Source organism: Carassius auratus, chromosome 37 (genome assembly GCF_003368295.1).
Source record: "Carassius auratus strain Wakin chromosome 37, ASM336829v1, whole genome shotgun sequence".
NCBI classification, from domain to species: Eukaryota; Metazoa; Chordata; class Actinopteri; order Cypriniformes; family Cyprinidae; genus Carassius; species Carassius auratus.
In genome coordinates this window covers 18,229,648-18,250,879 of record NC_039279.1, presented here as the reverse complement: position 1 = coordinate 18,250,879, position 21,232 = coordinate 18,229,648, and the positions used below count along the sequence as shown (strand labels likewise).

General features: G+C 39.2%; 1 protein-coding gene across 1 annotated transcript; it reads right to left on the bottom strand.

Moving 5' to 3' along the window:
• Positions 1 to 1,506: 1,506 nt before the first annotated feature.
• On the bottom strand, positions 1,507 to 4,995 carry sox9a (SRY-box transcription factor 9a). The gene is made up of 3 exons (XM_026223251.1): positions 4,323 to 4,995; positions 3,703 to 3,953; positions 1,507 to 3,573 (listed from the first exon to the last, which is right to left on the bottom strand). The coding sequence occupies exons 1-3, from the start codon at positions 4,754 to 4,756 to the stop codon at positions 2,861 to 2,863; spliced, it is 1,398 nt and encodes a 465-aa protein (XP_026079036.1). The 5' UTR covers positions 4,757 to 4,995; the 3' UTR covers positions 1,507 to 2,860.
• Between the last annotated feature and the right edge of the window lie 16,237 nt (positions 4,996 to 21,232).

The window sequence follows — 21,232 nt, the reverse complement described above, 5'->3', positions numbered from 1 at the left end:
GACAATCCGGTCCGGAGAATTCTCAAGTACACCTCCAACTTTAGTTTTAATGTTTCATTAAGAACTCTTGAATGTGTATTTCATTAAAACAATTTCCCCAGAATGTCAGTAAATGTCAGTATAGGAACTGCTACATATACAGCTACAAATTCTTCAGTCTCAACTTTAGAACCGTAATCAATAATAAGACATATCGATTGAAGTTAGGAGACATTAGCACATCGGGGGGATTTGAGCATGGAGAGAGGTGACAATGATGTCGATCACCACTGGTTTTCATCACCGGAGCTGCACAGCTCTTTCCCACTCGATGGTAGAAGCCCAGACATCTCATCTGTTTCACCGTCCTAATGGCTTCTACAGACGGCTGAGAAGTTTTCCTTCAATCCCTCTCACATTCTTTATCTGTATTTGACTCTCTGTCACTTGTTTTCAGTCATTCCAGTATTTCCTCTGCGTCTCTGAGGTTTTTGGCTCGTTTATGTGAAGAATATGGTTTTTACTAGCCTGCCAAGCTGTGAAGAAAATAAGATGGTAAATACAAATGGAGTTAGAATGCCAAAATACTACTATTACTAATATTTATTTATTTATTTAAAATAACCGTTTTATATGAGATTATCGTGTAAGATGTCATTTATTCCTGTGATTCAATGCTGTATTTTCAGCATCTTCACTCCAGTCTTCAGTGTCACATGATCTTCTGATTTGGTACTTATCAGAAAAATTTCTGATTATTTTCAATGTTAAAACAGTTGTGCAGTTTAATTTTTTTTTTTTTTTGGAAACGGTGATACAGTTTGATTTTTTTTCTTTTTTTTTACAGCAAGAAAATGCATTTTACAGAAAAGGTATAGGCAAGTTTGTAACAATGTACAAGTCCTAATTTTCACTTGATCGGTTTAAATAAAATCACTAATTTCCCCAACTTTTCAGCGGTAGTGTAGAATATATAGTGATAGATAGATAGATAGATAGATAGATAGATAGATAGATAGATAGATAGATAGATAGATAGATACTAGCACTACCTTATCATTTTCAAATATGAGCCTGTGAGTATTCTACAGTGTTAAAGCCAGAAGATGTTTGTTGTTTCTGGTTTTGTAATTACATACCAGCAGAGATGACGCAATCACATAATAGAGCTGAAAATTACAATAAATTGGTAGAACATGATGTCTTTGGCATGACGGACTTGTCAATATTTCCCTTTGCTGACCGTTTAGAGGAACAAACCTAGGGAACCACATAGGAAAACCATACGCTGTTTTTCTTTCCGTTTTCCCCCTAACAATGCGAGTGTTATAGTGAGCTGACTATAGGGCCCTCCTGCTGCTTCATCTGCGAGAGCGAGGCAATGCTTACGTCAGAAAACTAAAGCTGGTCTTTGCTGGAGACATTCCTCTCCCTGAGGCTAAACACAAACCATACATATTCATGCTTAGTGCTGTAGAAACGTAAGTGGACACCGATTAGGAGTCGACTTCAGACAATAACAAGCTGTAGGTGTCGGTTTTATGTTTTATTCTCACTTTTATTGCAAATATAATACAAAAGATGAGCTTCTTCAAAGGCAGTAAAATGTTAAACTTTTTAAAGACAAAAAACTTGTTCAGTCTTGTGTAAAAAAGATATCAACGTCAGTACAGAGATCACTGAAGTTGAGTAAAGCATAAAATCAGAAAGGGAAAATGCATAAGCAAAGAAAGATGCCAAGTAACTAAACATCTACTTAAAAACAACTACAGCTTCAAATTAGAGCTTCGTAAAACTACGCTTCCAGTTTAATCAGCCTTATTTTAGAAACTGCAACAGCATTTTGTGCATGACTTAGTTAGAAATAAAGACAAATAAACATTTCAAATAGAAAAATCTACATATGATAAATAAACATGATGAATACAGAGTTTTACCATATTAAGTACCAGCTCTCTGTCTAAATGGCCCGTTGGATTACATGACACCATATTCAGAGGCGCAAAATAACAATCTTTTTTTTTTTTAATTTTATAAAGTAATAAAGAATAAAATGCAAATAATTTCTTTGAAATAAAATTAATACTAATAAATAAATTAAAGGGGTTAAGATGGGATACAGAAGGAAAGGCTGTAAGATGACACCTGTAGGACTGCAGGCAGCTATTGACAAGCAGAGGTCAAAGGTCACTTCCTGCGGCTGCGACACATGCTGTTAGACACTCAGTAAATTCTCAGCTGCCGCTGCCACATAGATATTCCCGCTAATTCACTTCCAACATTTGACAGGCACTGATTGGGGATAGAAGCGTGAACGAGAGCTTTAAAAAAAACAACAACTGTTGGATAGGGATGATATTTTACAGGAACATAAATAAAGGGCACAGAGTCAAACTATAAAACATAAAATGCACCGCACGAGGACTAGAGACAATAACGGGTGCTACTGAGGGAAAAAGATGGGAGAAAAACAAGGAATGACTACCAAGAGTGGTTTAGTAAAAATAGACTTTTCTACAAGAAACACAGAAGGCTGAAAAAAACAACATGTTAAGAAAACATACACAGTACATATTAAAGTATCAATAATCAATAAGTCCTCACAGAGGAATCATTTCTCAAAAAAATTTTTCTTTACTTGCAAACAAGGCTAAAAATATATATATATATATTCTAATCTCGAGTTCAGGCGATTAAAAAGGCACATTGGGAGCCGTTTTTCTTGTAGTCCAGCTTTCTTTCCTACATTTTATTGTTGTGTGTGTGTGTGTGTTGTGGGGAGATTCAAGTGTGTGTTTTAAAGAGAGTGGAATGATGCGTAATGAGTCCCATCAGCCTCTGCTGTGTATCTGCTCGACGGTGGGCGTGTGACGGCGAGTCCTCAGGGTCTGGACAGCTGTGTGTAGACCGGCTGCTGCTCCCAATGCTGGGGGCTGTGGTTGGATTGGGGAATGGCAGGAACCCCGGTAGAGTCAGCGATGGGGGTGTACATGGGCCTCTGGCTGGGGCTCATGTAGCTGAAGGTGGAGTACAAGCCGGAGCTCTGACCTCCAGCGTGGGTGTAATAGGAGTTGGCGCCGCCCTGGTGGTCGGAGTATTCGTACTGCGCCCGGGTGATGGATGGGAATGAAGTGCTGTAGTGCTGGAGGTGCTGGACGTTGAAGGAGCCGTAGCTGACGTGCTGCGGGGAGCCCTGCTGCTGCTCGTTGTAGTGGCTGGGACTGAGCTGTTCGGTTTTGATGTGCGTCGTTCTCGGTTGGTCTTGATCCCCGGAGCCACCCGTCCCGAGTGGAGTCAGCTGGGTGCTTGAGGGGCTGCCGTTTTGAGGCTTCCCCATCCAGGTGGCGTAGCCGCCCACGTAGGACGCGTTGGTGGCATGCCCGTTCGGCGGCAGGTACTGGTCAAACTCATTGACGTCGAAAGTTTCGATGACGTCGTTACTGAGCTCGCCGATGTCCACTTCACGGAAGTCGATGTTGAGCGGACGCCCCGTGTTTTCCTGAAGTGGACGGGTCTCTCGCTTCAGATCCACTTTGCCTGGCTGCACGTCAGTTTTTGGGGTGGTGGGAGGAGTGGGCGGCCCTTGGGACTGGCCTGTTTGGAAACAGTGGAGGAGGGGAGAGAAGTTAGAGAGCGAGTTCAGCACAGCACAGGGGACGCAACAGAGAGAGCGAAGGAAGAAAAACAAAAAACAAAACTTGAGATTGACTTGAATTCACCCACCTGAGTGCTCGCCGGGCGAGTGCACCTCTCCCATGCTGGACGCGGGCGAGTCGGCTTGCTGGAGGGCTTTGAAGATGGCATTCGGGGAGATGTGAGTCTGCTCGCTGCCGTCCTCAGACTCGCCCTGGCCATTCTTCACCGACTTCCTCCGCCGAGGCTGATATTTGTAGTCGGGGTGATCTTTCTTGTGCTGAACCCTGAGGCGCTCAGCCTCCTCCACGAAGGGACGCTTTTCGCCCTCATTCAGCAATCTGCCAATAAGCACAGCAATGAATCTTTCCCTAAAGTACATACTGTTACTGTTGTGTATCCTGCATGCATTTGTGTGCTATTATATGAATTTATATGCATGCAGTTGTGTGCTATTATATGGATTTATATGCATGCAGTTGTGTGCTATTATATGGATTTATATGCATGCAATTGTGTTCTATTATATGAATTTATATGCATGCAGTTGTGTGCTATTATATGAATTTATATGCATGCAATTGTGTGCTATTATTTTAATTTAATTGCATGCAGTTGTGTGCTATTATATGAATTAATGCAATGCAATTAATTGCAAATAAAATAAACACTAAAAGAAATGTGTGTTGAAGAATGAGAAAAGTATTTACCTCCACAGTTTTCCCAGAGTTTTGCTGAGCTCGGCGTTGTGGAGGTGCGGGTATTGATCCGCGAGCTTCCTGCGCGCCGCTTGCGCCCACACCATAAACGCGTTCATCGGTCTCTTCACGTGCGGCTTGTTTTTGCTCGATCCGTTCACTCTCACCGGCATGGGCACGAGCGTCCAGTCGTACCCCTTCAGCACCTGAGACACCGCCTCTCGGATGCACACCGGGAACTTGTCTTCTTCGTCCTTCTTGAACTCGCCGAGCGTCCCGTCCGGGGCTATGAGGCTGTTCTCGGGCGGACGGGTGTTCTCGGTGTCGGAGCCCGAGCCGGAGCCCGGGGAGCCCGCGGAGTCCTCGGACATGCTCGGACTTGGGGCGTCAGACAGACACTTCTCTTGCTCATCTGTCATTTTCAGGTAGGGATCTAGTAGATTCATGCGCAGACTGTAGATGGACAGTCTCAGAGAATTCGTACGGATGTCCCGACTGAACGCTTCGCCTCCCCCAAATTCTTCCCAGCTATTAATTCCTGCAAATCCACTGAATCGCGGCGCTCGCTTTCAGAAGGCAAGCGTTTGAGTGTTTCTGCTGGTGTCTGCAAAAGCAAAGCGATCCCCTTGCGCGCGCGCTCCCGTGTAGTATTTCCAAGAGAGGGACGAACTTTGGTTTGTCAGCTGAGCGCGCACGGGCTTTTAAACTGCACGCGCTGTGACGACAAGGAAACCGATGCCTGCTCGTACCCACCCCTCTCTCACTCTCAATAATTATCACCCACAATTTAACATTTGAGAAATCTACTTTAACTTTGCTTCAAAAAGCACTGTTTTCATCACAAGTGCTTGCTGAAATCTGCTACTGCTGTATAAAACAGATATCGCGCGCCAGTACACAGCCTGAAACTGTTTATCTTTAGAGTCGGACGGAATTCTACATACACCATAAAAGACTTCAAGCGAATGCAAACAATCAAACGGGCTTAATATTCAAGCCACTGGATTTAATTGGTTTATTTAGTGACTAATTTTGGAAAGCTTGGCTCAGGGAAGTGTTACTCAGTCAGTGACTCAGCAGAGCTTTCCACTCGCACTAATTCCTTCTTTTCAACAGGTTTGGAGAAGTTGCAAATATTGTTGTATGTATCCATCGAGCTCCATGCTGTCGGGGCGCCTCGCTGGGTGTTGTCATGAAACTGACCGATAGGTGGAGACAGAGTTCTGTGCTCAGTGCAGGGCTCACCTAATGCAGACATTGGCCATGCATTACTGATTAAAAACAGCCCAGGGCTCTGTATTTTTGGTCACACTTAGCATTTATATAGAGGAGACCGGGGAGTGCTAATACATTCTATTTGAATGTTTAGGATTTTTTTTTTTTTTTTAAACATGTTTCAGATTTTGAAAATAATATCATATTTGACTTCTACCAAAAAACAAAAAAAAAAGTCTTGCAATCAACACATTATCCCAGATTATTTTAATTTATGAAGTACACGATGATATTGCAACCTAACATAGACATTTCTAATTATTTTATGCATAAACGTATTGTGATTTAGATCCACCCCATCCTCATTTCACCTTAAAACTCTCTATTAAAATAGAAATGCATAAGTACTTATATGAGTAAAGCTCTTTTTAAAATTTAGTTTATAATGCAATTTTATTTTCTTTATATATGGTGGTGCTGATGTGTGAAACTGATCTCTCTCCCCAGGTTGAAACAAATGGGTTTACTCTAACTTGCCTGGATTGATTGAATACCTCTTCCATGATCCATTTTTTGCAATCGTTTGATTGTATATGCATTTGTTTTATCTCACAATACAGTGTTCTATAAACACGTGCCGAGTGTTTTGCAGCAGGCCTCTATGAAGATGTCTGGTTTCCTCTCATGGCAGAGAAAGGCAGACTCTGGTTGTTGTAAGTCAGTAATCCTATCTGCCCCGCAGTTTAATTAAGGCTCAGCTTCCACATACAGAAAGTGAACTGTGAGCGTTGTGATTCCTCCTCGCTCCGACACACAGCGTTTATTTTCACTGCATGTGTTTATTTAAATTATTCACTTCAAGTATAAACATAGCAGAACTTTTAGGACCTTCATCAATAGCACGCTCCCCTTTCTGTTAACAGCACATTGCTAATAGGAAAGAGAGGCTTGGTTTATTTATTGTAATGCGGACATCAGCGAATACAGGAGTGAATGACAGCTTTTCAACTTTGCATGCGCTTATCAACCAATCTTTTAACAACTGCTTGATTTTTTTTTATTTTTTTGTGCATTAGCTCCTGTTGGCTCCTGGCAGTGTTGACAGTATTACCTCTGATACAGCCAATCAGATAAGTGTTACCACATTTGGGCTTTAGCAGTAACGTCTGCTTTAAAAGTTTCTCTAACCACTGGTTTCACCAAGGTGTTCAAGTAGTAAAATGTTATAGGAGTGCAACTTGCAGTCTGATTAACTTATGCCACTTGTTAAGCAGAACTCACATCTAGCGACTGCAGTCAGATGAGACGGTGATTTCACACAAGATACACCTACGCCACATCCTGTCAAAAACTAAAATGTTTCAGGAACAGATGGCAAAAGCTGTGCATTCTTTATGAACTTGGCCCAAAGTGTTAATTTGATCTGTTTTGTCTTACCATATTTGTTTTATTTTGTGTGTGTGTGTGTATATATATACACACACACAATCTGTAAGTTTCAACTAAGTCAAAATGAAGCTCTGTTATGGCCGTCACAATTTATTATTCAGGCAATATTCACCGAGTCACTTTCATCTTAAACCGTGATCACATACATGGTTAAGCAGCCTATAAAAGGCCTTGGGAAACTTCTCATCTTTTCTTGGAGCGGAGGTGTGAAGATTTTGTGCAAACATTAGAGGTAAACTGGCAAACCATGTCAGCCATTTCTTTATCTCGGAGGTGTTTAAGGTGTTTCTCTTTGTGCTACTGAAGTTCTTGTCTTTTGGCACAGAAATGACCACGGATAATTAGATTTTAAGAACAAACTAGCTTATGTTGTCTTTGAAGTCAGGGGCAAGTTTTTAAAACGTGACTTTTTCTAGTATTTCTGCATGAATGTAGAAATCTGTCACTGCCATCTTGACCTCACTGCCACAGACACAAGACCAGAAGTATTAACTCTATCTGTAACTATCTGTACTAACTTCTGACAGACTTTCTGGCCGAACATGCCTATGCTTTGTTGTTGTTATCCTACTGAAGCTTGCATGAAAAAAAGGGTTAATTTGACACCATGCAAGTGATGTTTGAGGAAGCATTTTTTAATGAGATAAAGTTTTGAAAATAAATTCACAATGGTAAGATAAGATATGAAGTCATAAGGTGTGAAATAAATTGCAATTGTGGGACATAAAGTCATTATTGCAAAAAGTAAAATAGTAATTTTGAGATATAAAGTGACATATACATATATATATATGTGTGTGTGTGTGTGTGTGGGTGTTGTATGTGTGTGTGTAGTGAGATAAAGTCACACTTCAAGTCATATTCAAAATTGTGAGATATAAAGTCACTTTGTGAGAAATAAAATGGTAACTGTGATATATAAAGTTGCATTGTGGAGATATAAAGTCCAACTGTGAGATATGAAATCACATAGTAAAACTTACTATAAAACTATAAAACTTACTATAAAAATTGTATAAAAGATAAACATACCTATTGTGAGATTTAAATTCACACTACACAAAATAAATTCGCATTTATGACAGTCACAATTGTGAGATATGAGGTCACATTTCTGACAAAGTAATATAATCACATTTTGAGCTATAAATTCATATTGCACAAAATACAGTTACAATGGTTAGACTTAAAGTGATAATGCGAAAATTAAATTGCACTAAATTAATTTGTAATTTCATAAAAAGTCACAGCTGCATGATTTAAACTCACATTGCACAAAGTCACAGTTAAAAGAAAAAAAGCTGCAATTGTGAGATATAAAGTAAAGAAACTAATAAATAAAGCAAGGTCAATTATATTTTATTGCGTAGTATTCTGACAGAAACAAGCTTCCTTGAATGTGGGATCTGGGTGTCAGGTTGTGTTGAGGTCAGAGGTTCTTCCAGACACTCAGTCGTTATCTGTGATTTACGACAAACTAACCAGTTTCAGCAGATCCGAGTATTTAACTGTTTGTTAACATGCGTCATCAAGTCCAGTCTGAACGGCAGACGTTTCTGAAGTGTTACTACTTCCTCCGAGTCAACTGCGATGCATGGATGTATTTTAATTCGGCTCAATTCCACAGCAAACACAATATATTGGTGTGGGTTCAAATGAGATCATTTTGACCAGCTGAGCTGATTAAAAAACGTGAAGCAGTATGCAGTGAAGGCGTACACTGAGCCGAACAGGCGCAGAGCCACGGGAATCTGCACTCGATCCAAAGATACAGCTGGTGCAAACACTGGCTCTTAAAAATAACAATGTGCTTTAGCGCCAAGCTAAATGTGCTAATGACAGATCCACACCTTTAAGGACTCTTTCGGGCTTTTAAGGGGGTGGCAGCAGGTGTGGGTTGAGGCTAAAGGAATTGGTTTTGTCAGCGGGAGAGCCGAGCCAGTGGAAAAGCAGATGCTAGCCGTGCCCACGATTTTCACAGTTCGAGAATTTCTCTGATGCAGCGAAACGCTAGTTGTCTGGACGCTGGTCCAGTCATAGCACAGCACATTTTTTATTTAATTGTGCCTCACAGAGAGAGGTGCTAGGCATAGTCGGATTTCATTTGACAGAGCTGGATGACCGATAGTAACCTGTCTGGCTTAATCTATTGTTATTGATTACTTTTGCATAATCACTTGACAGCAGTGGCAGCGAAAAAGGCTTAGCACTGAGGAACTGTCATGTATGCAAGCATATATTTTATAATAAAATAAATAACTTAATAAATAATTAACATAATAAATGTGTGTCCCTGTAGCTCAAGCGGTAGAGCATTGTGTAACAAGCATAAGGTTTGGGGGTTTGAATCCTAGGGAACACATGATAGGACAAAATTGTTAGCCTGAATGCAACGTAAGTTGCTTTGGATGAAAGCGTCTGCTAAATGCATAAAATAATATAATGCAATGAACTGCATGCATTTTTTTTAAATGTGTCAAATATCACAGCTTTCACTTATATAGTTATTATATATGCGTCTTTGGCATGTTGCATGCTTTTTTAAAAAGATATATTTTGCATGTGTGTTCTAGGCTGAATCAACTCCTTTTGTTGTGTTGTCTGATTCAGGATCTGGTCTGACTGGTTCGTCAGCTTCGGGTCCTGATGTCATCTGTGGTCTCAGTGACATCCATTCAGATGTGTTCAAGTGTTACTTATGAAACCGCAGACTAAATATAGCTGTTCATGTCATAGTGGCGTAGATTAATTCTTAACCATTTCCTGTCTCAGTCACATTTACTGTATCTCGGCTACAGACAACACTGTGTCTAATCATCAGGACCAGACACACTTTTTAACATTTCTGTACATATGTTGGTTGGAAATATGCAGAATGAGAGTGCAACGCTATTTTAGACGGTGGAGATTTTGAGTATATTTGAGTAGTAACTGATAAGTAGAGCTGGATAAAGAATCAACAATCATCAGAATCAAAAGCTTTTGGATACCAATCTAGGTCCCCATTAAATTCATTTTAATATTTCCTTCCCAAATCCCTTTTTTGTTTTGTTTTTTGTATTCCAGTTTTAATTTCTTAATTTCTATTATAAGTTTTTATTTTTTCCATGAGGTAAATTTACATACCATATAAAAGCATACACATACAATAATTCCATAAAATAAATTAATCATTAGTAATTTAATACACATTAAAAAAAAAAAAAAACTAATGTGAGATTTAGGAAACTAATTCTTGATAGTCTTAATGTTGTTACGGCTACAACAATAATAATAATTATTAATAATATTAATAATAATAGACAAATAATATTATATTATTATCACTGAATTAGTGTGGTAGATAAAACTGCTCTGCCCATGCAGATTTAATCTTTTAAAGATTTAACATTCTCTGACACTACTCCATGTCGTAATTTGATTCATTGTACAGCCCCACTTTTGATTTACTCATCCAAAATTTTTCCCACTGTTCTGTAAATTCTATTTTTTGGGGGGTTCTTCGACCACATCATAGGTCTCTAAGAATCAGAAAGGGGATCTCTGTCAGTCACCAGTCCTTGTGTAAGAGGCACCTTTCACTCTGTTGTGTCTTTCTCTCTCTCCAGCTCTTTCACTTTTACTGAGTCTCTCTGTCTTTGACCCTCCCTCTCTACCCTGCAGGCCATGCTAAATGAAAGGGGCTATTCTTTGCACAGTCAGTTTGATTCCTGGGCATGCCAACGTAATGAAGGAGTGATGAGATCCAATGGCTTGGGCCACCAGCCCGGCCCAACTCTCTCTACTTCTGCCCCCAGCTCTTTCCACCTCATACACACAGGTAACTATGCACAAACGCCAAGAAATCTGCTTGAGAAATGATGGCGAAAAATCCACTTTTCAGACCGTAACTAACCGTTCTCCATCGGTAATATCCAAACTCGACCATAACTTGACATCAGAGGTTCAGAACAGCAGCGATGCCATGCCCTCTCAAAATAAGAGCTTGTTTCTTTCGCTTTTTATATTTGACGTAGTAATTAGAAGGAAACAGAGACGCCTGTGTACTGTAGGGCTACATCCTCGTCAGTGTTATTGAAGATGATTATTTGGAGCTGGGTTCGAAGCGTTGTGTGTTAACTGATGGAAGCAGTGTGAAGCGCAGTGGAACGCGAGAAGAGTTCAGCTGAAATATAGGATGAAGCATTGTCGCGTTCACTCACACACACACAAACACGCACGTGTCCGGTTTAGGCCTGAGGAATGGAACTGGCACAGCAATACAGGAACCTTCTAGAAACAGAAACTGCCACTTCAGACGGCGTAAACGCACGCATAGACATACATGCATAATGATATCGGTATCTACACGAGATTGCAACATCCCTGCGGACTCTCCTCGCTGCCGCTGGATTCTAATATTACACTCAGAGGAAATTGTCGAGCTTTATTTCCTGAAATCTCTTCCTTCAGGATGCACGAGTGTGACTCGAATTGAAGAGAGAGGGAGAGAGGAGAATGTGAAAAAAGTAATGCTACTGTGTGATATTGTGCGGTGTAACACTAGTTTTATGTGTTTCAGATTAGGCTCTAAATACCAGGATATCTGGATCCCTCGCCTCATATTTATTCCTCACTCATGTCACTTTCTTAAGCCTTCCTCCTAGCTAGTTTATAAAGTTTTGAAAACAGCACTTCAGTTATCATAATACCATAATTTGAGGAGTTTATGTTTAAAAACAATAAGTATTAAAAATATGAGTGCAGTAAATAATCGCACAAACACACATGCTTGCATTTGTGGTTTACGGGGATGTCTTCGCAGAGCTTATGTCAGCTGAAATGTTTGTGGGTCTGCTGCACTATTAGTGGCGGTTGACGGCTGACTGAAGGTCATTGTTTGCATCGGCGCAGCACATTAACATGTCTGTTTATGCATGATTGCTCATACTTATTCAGGACCCGATCCTTACTTTTTTGTCTGTTCAGAAGAGGCCACATGCGTGCATGCATGTGTGTGTGCAACGTCTCACCGCCCTAATCCACGGCCCTTGGCGCTGCATTGTACCACATATTAGACTTGTCATGCAACTAAGTTTGCATTTCTAATAAAAAAATCCAGAGTCTGAGCTTTTCAAAACAAAACCTTTTAGCAAGCGCTCCGGTATCAGCTGACAGGGCGAATAAACACAGATGAATGTAACTCTTTTCCCGAACTGAACTGATGCTGTTTCCAACCTAAAACATTGGGCTGCTTTTGCACTGTAACACTAATGTAAAATAACTGGCTGACCTTCCCAGAATCCCCCTGCTCCATGTTTCACTGCCCAGATGTGGATATCACAAACAGCTCACATCAAAGCCCACGACACAGACTCCTTTATTACTAATAATTGATGTTTGCTTGGAATTAACACTTTTTAATAAACCTATTTCTGACCGTTCATTCAAGATAACGCTCACTGTAAATATTAACAGAGGGTCGTTGACGTCTGCCGAACTAATTTGAGGTTTAACGAGTCTAGATTTTCTTTCCTTTCCATAATACAGATGTGTACAAGGCCTTCCCACACAGGAAGGCAGGGTTAGCATGTGTTGACTAGCACCGAGTGACTGGAAAGATGTGACTCGGCTGGTTAAACTCAACAAGCAGTCACCTCCCTCAAGCAGAAACAAACAAGAAAATAAACAGATTTAATGAACCCATAAACTAGTGGATACGACTGAAAGAGGTTCTGCAACTTAAATTGCACATTACTTCCCAGATTTGTTGGAAAAGAAGTACACAAAAGCAAAAAGAGCTCTTATTATGGAAATAATGTACTTCAAAAGAATATACTTAAGTGCAAACTGAATGTAATATTGGACACTTCACTGGATGTTATTTGCAATTAAATGGACATTTATTATAGATTACATTTAGACTATATGCAGTTAATTGAACTTGTGCTTTTAGTTGGACTTTAGTATATATATACCTGTATGTGTGTGTGTATATATATATATATATATATATATATATATATATATATATATATATATATATATATATATATATATATATACATATATATATATACATACACACACACGCAAGCACGCAAACACACACACGCACACACACACACACACACAAACTAAAGTCCTACTTAAGTGGTAATAAAGTATTTGTAATAACACATTTATAATAATGAAGTTACATTTTAGTACTTTATTCACCACATATATAATTATTATTGAATAACAATCTATAGTTAAAACTATAATCAAGTATTTAATGTGAGTTTTAGTATATATGTTAGTCAACGCAGCAAAATAAATGTACTTCTTTAAAGCACAATAAAAGAGTATTAAAACATAATGATTTAAAATGTACTTCAAGATAAAACTTTTAATTCGACATTATTGCAAGTGCACTTTTTAGAAATCTTCAGAAACATTGTACACTAAGTACACTCAAGTAGCCTGTTATTTCTTTAATATTATATTAACTGCAAGTAGTTAAAAAAAAAGAAAATATGAAGTACTCTACAATGCAATACAGTTAAGCACACTTATTTTTCACAACTGTCTGCTATTGAGATAAATGAGAATGTTAAGCAATATTAGCATTAGCATTATTAGCTTTCTCTGGGAACTGTATGGAGCTTCTTGGAGTTGTGTGCACAATGATGTGCATCTCAAATATAAATATCCAAAGCAAATATTGAATGCTAACTTGAATGCTAATGGCTACTTTGAAAACAGTGGAGGTTGCGTGTTAGCATGTTTCTTTCTGTCCCGCCCTCTCTCACTCGTGTTCATCCCTCCCTCTCTGTTCGTGGTCAGCTGGCCTCTTCTTTGTGTTGAGATGACGGGCCAGTGATGTGGGCTTCTCACTGGGTGCCAACCGATGCTATCGCTCTTTCAAAACAGTCTCCTTCCCTGTCTTAGCATATTTCACATTCACACGCAGGACCAGGCAGTGACTGAATTTCTTGTGTTTGCATACACTTAACCATTTGCAGTGGTATCCAAGTCAGAAAACTGGGATTTAAAATAAATAAAGCTTTAGGATTTTGATAAATGGAAAACTGAAGTTGTTATGCAGATAAGGGGTCAAAGTCGACACATTAACAACGTACATATTCTGATCTGTATTTATTATAAAATAAACGTTTAAATTATACAATTTTTATTATAAAATAAAAAGTGATCATACAAAATTTTCCTATTTTTAATTATGAAAAACCTCTTGGGTAAAACCTAGTGGTTTGAAGGATAGTTAAAAAACTGGTAAATTACAATTAGTATTTTGTTTCTGATCCGTAATAGAATATTTTAATGTTGTCTAATGAGTCAAGTCGTGTCAGCTTTATTTATATAGCTCTTTTAACAATACATCTTGTGACAAACCAACTGAACAGCATTAAATAGGAAAATAGTGTCAATAAAACAAAAATGCAGTTCATCATTGAATTCAGTGATGTCATCATCCAGCTCAGTCCAGTATAAATAGTATCTGTGCAATCAAGTCAATGATATCACTGTAAATGAAGTGTCCCCAATTAAGCAAGCCAGAGGCGACAGCAGCAAGGAACCGAAACTCCATCGGTGACAGAATGGAGAAAAAAACCTTGGGAGAAACCAGGCTCAGTTGGGCGCCAGTTCTCCTCTGACCAGACGAAACCAGGAGTTCAATTCCAGGCTGCAGCAAAGTCAGATTGTGCAGAAGAATCATCTGTTTCCTGTGGTCTTGTCCTGGTGCTCCTCTGAGACAAGGTCTTTACATGGGGATCTGTATCTGGGGCTCTAGTTGTCCTTGTCTCCGCTGTCTTTCAGGGCAGTAGAGGTCCTTTCTAGGTGCTGATCCACCATCTGGTCTGGATACGTACTGGATCCGGGCGACTGCAGTGACCCTCTGATCTGGATACAGACTGGATCTGGTAGAAACAGACTAATATTAGCGTAGATGCCATTCTTCTAATGATGTAGCAAGTACATCGGGTGTTATGGGAAGTGTTTCCGGTTTCGGTTTACCTAATTAATGCAGCCTAAAAATCCTTTAACGGATTTGGATATTAGAAATGTTTTAGTGTATTATGTGTAAGCCAGGTTAAAGAGACGAGTCTTTAATCTAGTTTTTAACTGGCAGAGTGTGTCTGCCTCCTAAACGATGTTAAATTGGTTTTATTTTTGATAGTCACAATTTGTTTACCCTAATAAAATTTATTTATTTATTTAATTAGAAAAATGCATTTTCACTCATGTTTCAGACCCCATTTTGGACCCCATTAGGTACACGTTGACTTGATTGCAAATGATTGCACAGACACTATTTAACAGAACAGAGATGACATCACTGATTTCAATGATGAACTAACTTTAACTGGCGTTTTGCACTATATAAATAAAGTTGACTTGACTTGACTGGACCCCATTAGTAGCATATGTAGATATTATTTATTTATTAGTATTATTATTATTATTATTATGCCTAACATTTATTATTTGTATTTTAAGGAGGAAACTGTGAGCTTCGTGATTTGATCTTGTTTTATTTTATTGTTTTATTTTAACATTAAGAGCTCATTTGAAGTGTGTTGTTTCTGAATTCTGACTTCCATATATATATATATATATAATGTTTTTTCTTTTTTTTTTTTTGGGAGGTTTATGACTGACCGTATTGCTCCCATTTTACAATGACATTTTCGTCTGCAGTGAGAAATGAGGGAATTTGTGTTTCAGTCCCAAGCGTGTTCACGAGAAACCACACGCACTCGTTTCTAATGGGAGTCTTCCTGGCGAGCGCCAGCTCATGAACATGGAAACGTGGTTGCCCTCGTCAATCCAAAACCTACAATGCATCTCTCTCAAAGCAGTCTGAGCCAGGAGAATGCGCCGCGTCCAATACGGTCTCCTCGGCAAGTGCCATGTTTGTTTTATTTCATGATTTTATTTTCCTAGCCTAACCTAACTCCCCCCGCTTTTCGGACTATTGAATGCTGAGGCGTAAGTGTTTATCTTTATTTTTTTTTGCAGAACGTCTCGCAAAATGAAAATAAAGGTAATGTCACACTGATAATATTTGGAGTGGCAAGTGGGTTGTTTTCCTTTTATTAAATGCTGATTAATATTCAGTGGTGGAAAGGTTAATACCGGCCTTTATTCCCCTGTATCCTGCAGAAAGCTTGCTTTTCTGGGTCTGGGGGCCGAAACAGCGAATGCATGGATGTCTGGTTTAAATTACAGAATAAGCTCGATTTCATTCACATTTTTGCACTTGGTTTTTTGCCTTTTTTTCAGGATAGTTGTAATTGTCAAAATTAGGTGTCTTTCACAGGCTGGGGAAACCTTAAACAGAGAAAAACAGGCTTCATTACTTTAGACGAATTTCCCGTTTTTTCTCCTCCCCCTCGCTGCAAACCAAGGGGAACCATTTAATTAGCAGGGAACCTGAGGTGTTGATGGTGATACGCACATGCTCACAGTCTCATACGTTCCACAAAATGATGGAAAACACGTTGTGATTAGGACGGTGAAAATAAGGCAACCCCTCTGATTCACATATAAGATCATGGCTCTGGATGTGACTCACGGGTGACCATATAGTGAGCAGTTAGATGTGTCCTGGAAGAACTCCGTAACCAGTAGCCTATATTTTGACAGCTTTTCTAAGGTTTCCTGAAGGAAAAAGTGATAAATCCCAGCTTTCATCAATGCTGAGTCACTTACAAAATCCATTTACCATTAAACAGAGAGATTGCTTGATGAAATAATCGTTTAGTCTAATGTGAAGTAAATACTGAAACTGAATACTGAAGTTAAAGATTTTGGCCACAAATAGAAGCCACAAATTCCCTTCCATTTAGTATCTCTTCCAATCATTATAAAGAGAAGATGAGCGTTCAGGTGGGACAAATTGACACTGGTTAAAAGTTCAGAGTCCCAAAATTATGATGTTCAATTAATATCAATCTTTGCACCATTATAAGTACAAGTATCTGCCATAGGCTCCCACTGATGCAGTTTCTGTCATGTTTTTACAATTTTTAGAGATAGATAGATTGCTGGTTGAATGAGTCATGTAATGATAAAGTGAATTGGATCATCTGTTCAGCAGATCGTCTGTCTGTGTCACTTAATAGTCATGCAAGACTGTTTTGTTCCCCATCTCCACACCTTCACACCCTAAACGTACCTAACACTGCTGGCTTGTAAGAACTGGTATTCAGCAAATGCAAATATAACTTCTTGTATCCTTACCAATAAATTTGAGATACTGTACCCTTAAAAGCATGTTCTTCCAGAAGCAAATGCCTGTTCCTGCTCCTACAGTATGTAGAATTGTACATGTTTGAATGTGGGTAAACTAACTACAATGCTTCATTTGTGCTGGCTGTCTAACCATAGCCATAGTGACTGAAACCATGAAAGCACCCGAGGCGTTTGCTGAATGTTTGTAAACATGTGGGTGAGGTGACCGGCAAAGTATATAGAAGCTCTGCTACTTCTTAAAGCTGTGCCTACTGTAGGACCACCTACACTCTGGCACTACACAGCCAATGCCTGATGCTCTTTTCGAAGGCATATATGCAATTTCTAGGTGAAGCATTGGTCCAAACCATAGACTGTATCACAACATGGACGTAGTGTCTGTGACTTCACCCATAGGTTTCCGAAGAGCGTTTTTGAAGCCAAAAGTGGAGCTGAACCATCGCCATCTTTGCAGAGCATCACCGCGTGTCACTCCCAGATAATCAAAAATGGGCAAAAAGGCTGGAGCTGGTTGCTGAAATCACACCCACCTAGCTCTACAGCAGCAGCAATACACCTGTCACTCAAGTGGCCACGCCCTTAATTACGCATAACTTTAAAGCTTAATGTAATTTAAACAAATGAGTTATACAAAACTTCACCCACCTCACAGTTATCATGAAGGGCAAAATAAGCTATATAGACCAAAATAAAAAAATTTGAACCAGGCTGTAAACGTTTTTTTTTTTTTTCTGCTGTAATGTTGGTAATTTTAACATGAGGAGTCTATGGGACTGACTCTAGTGGCCAGTTGACGAATTACAGTTTAAGTCACAGGTTGCCGCACGGTCCAAACAAACAGAACAACAGCCCTTCTGCACTTTCCGTGTTTTCAGATTGTTTCAGTTCTTTCCGAAACACTTATTTTGCTGCTGCATGTGCTGAATTTCCCATTTGAAAACATTAGTAGTTGTGTACTGTATATAGTAGTAAGTCTAATTCTAGCAGTTCTGGTACCTGGATTCTCAGGCTGTAAACTAACTAATATCTAACTTGTTAGATATTTGGAGCTGTGGCCAGCTTGTGGCAGTTAAGTGAGTGTGAAATGGCAGATTTAAAAATGATGCAAGTGTGTCACGAAGTGCTGAAATACAACATCACGCAAACTTATTTATTCTATGCTTGGAAACGTATTGTCTGCTACTCCCAGCAACATTGTGTTCCCTGAAGAGACGGATCACGTAGACAGAACACACTCAAATATTTGGTTAGATTTGTAAGCTTCAGTTGAGCATTTTAATTATTTAAAATATAAATATGATAATTCATGCATTTTTATAGCATATATTGTCTTTATATTTACTGTTCAAAAATTCAGGGATGTAAGATTTTTAATGTCTTCGAAAGAAGTCTCTTATGCTCACCAAGGCTGAATTTATTTGATTAAAAAAAAATCTGTAAAAACAGCAATATTGTGAAGTAATACATAATTAAAATAAAAAATGGTTTTCTATGTGACTGTATGTTAAAATGAAATGTATTCCTTTGACCAGTGCTGTATTTTCAGCATCATTACGCCAGTCTTCAGTGTCGCATGATCTTCAGAAATCAAGAAAATATGATGATTTGCTGCATTTCTCATGATTATAAAAACTAATTTTCAGGATTTTTGGATGAATAGAAATGCTAATTGTTCAGGCATTTGAATCACTTTTACTAAGAAAGATTATAAATATTCTATCTTTGTGACATCTGATATCCTACGCCAGTTGAAATAATCCCCCAGCATGCTTTGCTACAGACTGCAGGTAGCACCACGTACAGTACCTGACTTTCCAACCTCTTATAAAGTTGCCACATTGTTTTTTATAAAAGCTCAAAGAGAAAGAAAGAACACAAAATGCTGAGAGGGATACTTATGCAACCTTTATGCATTAGTGAACTTTATTTTTATGAGGTTTAAATAAGTTTCCCCAGGGCAGCCGTAATTTGTGGTTTATTTTCGGAGCCTTCGCACATGTATGTTTTACGGTTTATCTTCTCGCAGTGCCGTTTCACTGAGAGGATGCCTGGTGCTCATTTAGTGCACAACATATGGATCGCAACAGACGATCAGATGTGTCAGATGAGTATTCTGGCACTCAAATGCATGCATAATCCAGCATTTAAGAGAAGCCAAATTTCCAAAGATGCCAAACACATACTGAGATGAGAAACCTCAAAATTACCTAAAGCTGTATGACCTGTGAGCTCCAGGATAATGTCTTCTCCGTACTTTACTTATCTTCATGTCTTCCAGATTCATGATCCTGAAGCACCACCTATCCCATCATTCCTCCCTCAGCCAGCTGTCTGCTCTCTGAGTCTGCAGGATTACCAAAATCACATCCATATGGATGAGTGTGTGCAAGATATCCAAAATAGTATATGCTTACCATGTTAAAGCCAATCAGCTTCATCGTGAGGCAATGACATCATAAAACTGAAACTCCAGCTTGCAGTCGCCGGCAGAACCTGTTTGTGACATTTCATGAGAGTTGGTCAGACAGGTAAACCTGGTTGAGAAACTTTATCCAGTTGACTGGGTAATGACCGCCAGTGACTTTCTCACAGGTGTGCAGTAATGCTAGATTTAAGAGTAAATATCGGCTCAGATTGCAGCCGTAATGGTTTAATGTGCATTGATTCCTAGATCAGACACGGCAAACATGCTTGATTAATGTTCTCTAGCTAACCGTTAGTGAAGTGGGATGCACACACCTGAGAGCTGCCAACAACATCTGTGGGAATGTGGAAAGTTAGCATTGGGCAGTTTTATTGATGGCTCCTCAGTTGAATGTTTAGCAACAACAACAACAGCATCATCAGACTGTGGAATCTGGGTGTCTGTGACATGCTTTTTACTTCAAAGTAAAAATTAATGTTGTTTTTAATGGGCTGTCAATATAAAATCACAGGAGGGACAAAAAAGTCACAAGAAGATACAAAAGTTTCAGTTTTAAGAAAGTCACAAAAAAAACAAAAAAAAAAACAAAAAAACATTCATAATTACAACTAAGTCAGAATTATAATAAACTTACAACAATGAGGAAAAGTTGCAGATACAATATATAAAGTCATAATTATGAGGTAGGAATTAGAAAAAGTAATTGTTTTGAGATATAAGGTCACAATTTGGAACTGACACAATTATAAAAAGTCAGAATTACAAGAAATAAAGTTGCACTTAGGATAAATAAAGTCACAATAAGGAAATATAAAGTTGCAGTTATGAGAAAGTCACAATTCCGAGAAAGAAATGTCACAGTTACGATAAAGTCAGAATTATGAGGAAATAAAGTTGCAACTATGAGAAAAGGTGTCAATTTTGAGATAAAAAGTCATAATTACAATAGCTGAAATTACAAGAACCACACACACTCTCACACAGACTCACACACTCTCAAACATACAGTACTCACACACACACACACACACACACTATCTATCTATCACACAAGTGACTAAGTGACGTGACATATAGCCAAGTATGGTGACCCATACTCAGAATTCATGCTCTGCATTTTACCCATCCAAAGAGCACACACACACACACACACCATGAAAACACCACACACCGTGAACACACACACTGTGAACACACACACACACACACACACACACACACACACACACACACCGTGAACACACACCCGGAGCAGTGGTGGAACACACACTCTAACACTCACACACACTCACCCACATACACTCTCTCTCTCTCTCTCTCTCTCTCTCTCTCACACACACACACACACACACACACACACAAACACACACACACACAAACACTATCTATCACACAAGTGACTAAGTGACGTGACATATAGCCAAGTATGGTGACCCATACTCAGAATTCATGCTCTGCATTTTACCCATCCAAAGTGCACACACACACACACACCATGAAAACACCACACACCGTGAACACACACACACACATACCGTGAAAACACACTCTGTGAACACACACACACCGTGAACACACACTCGGAGCAGTGGTG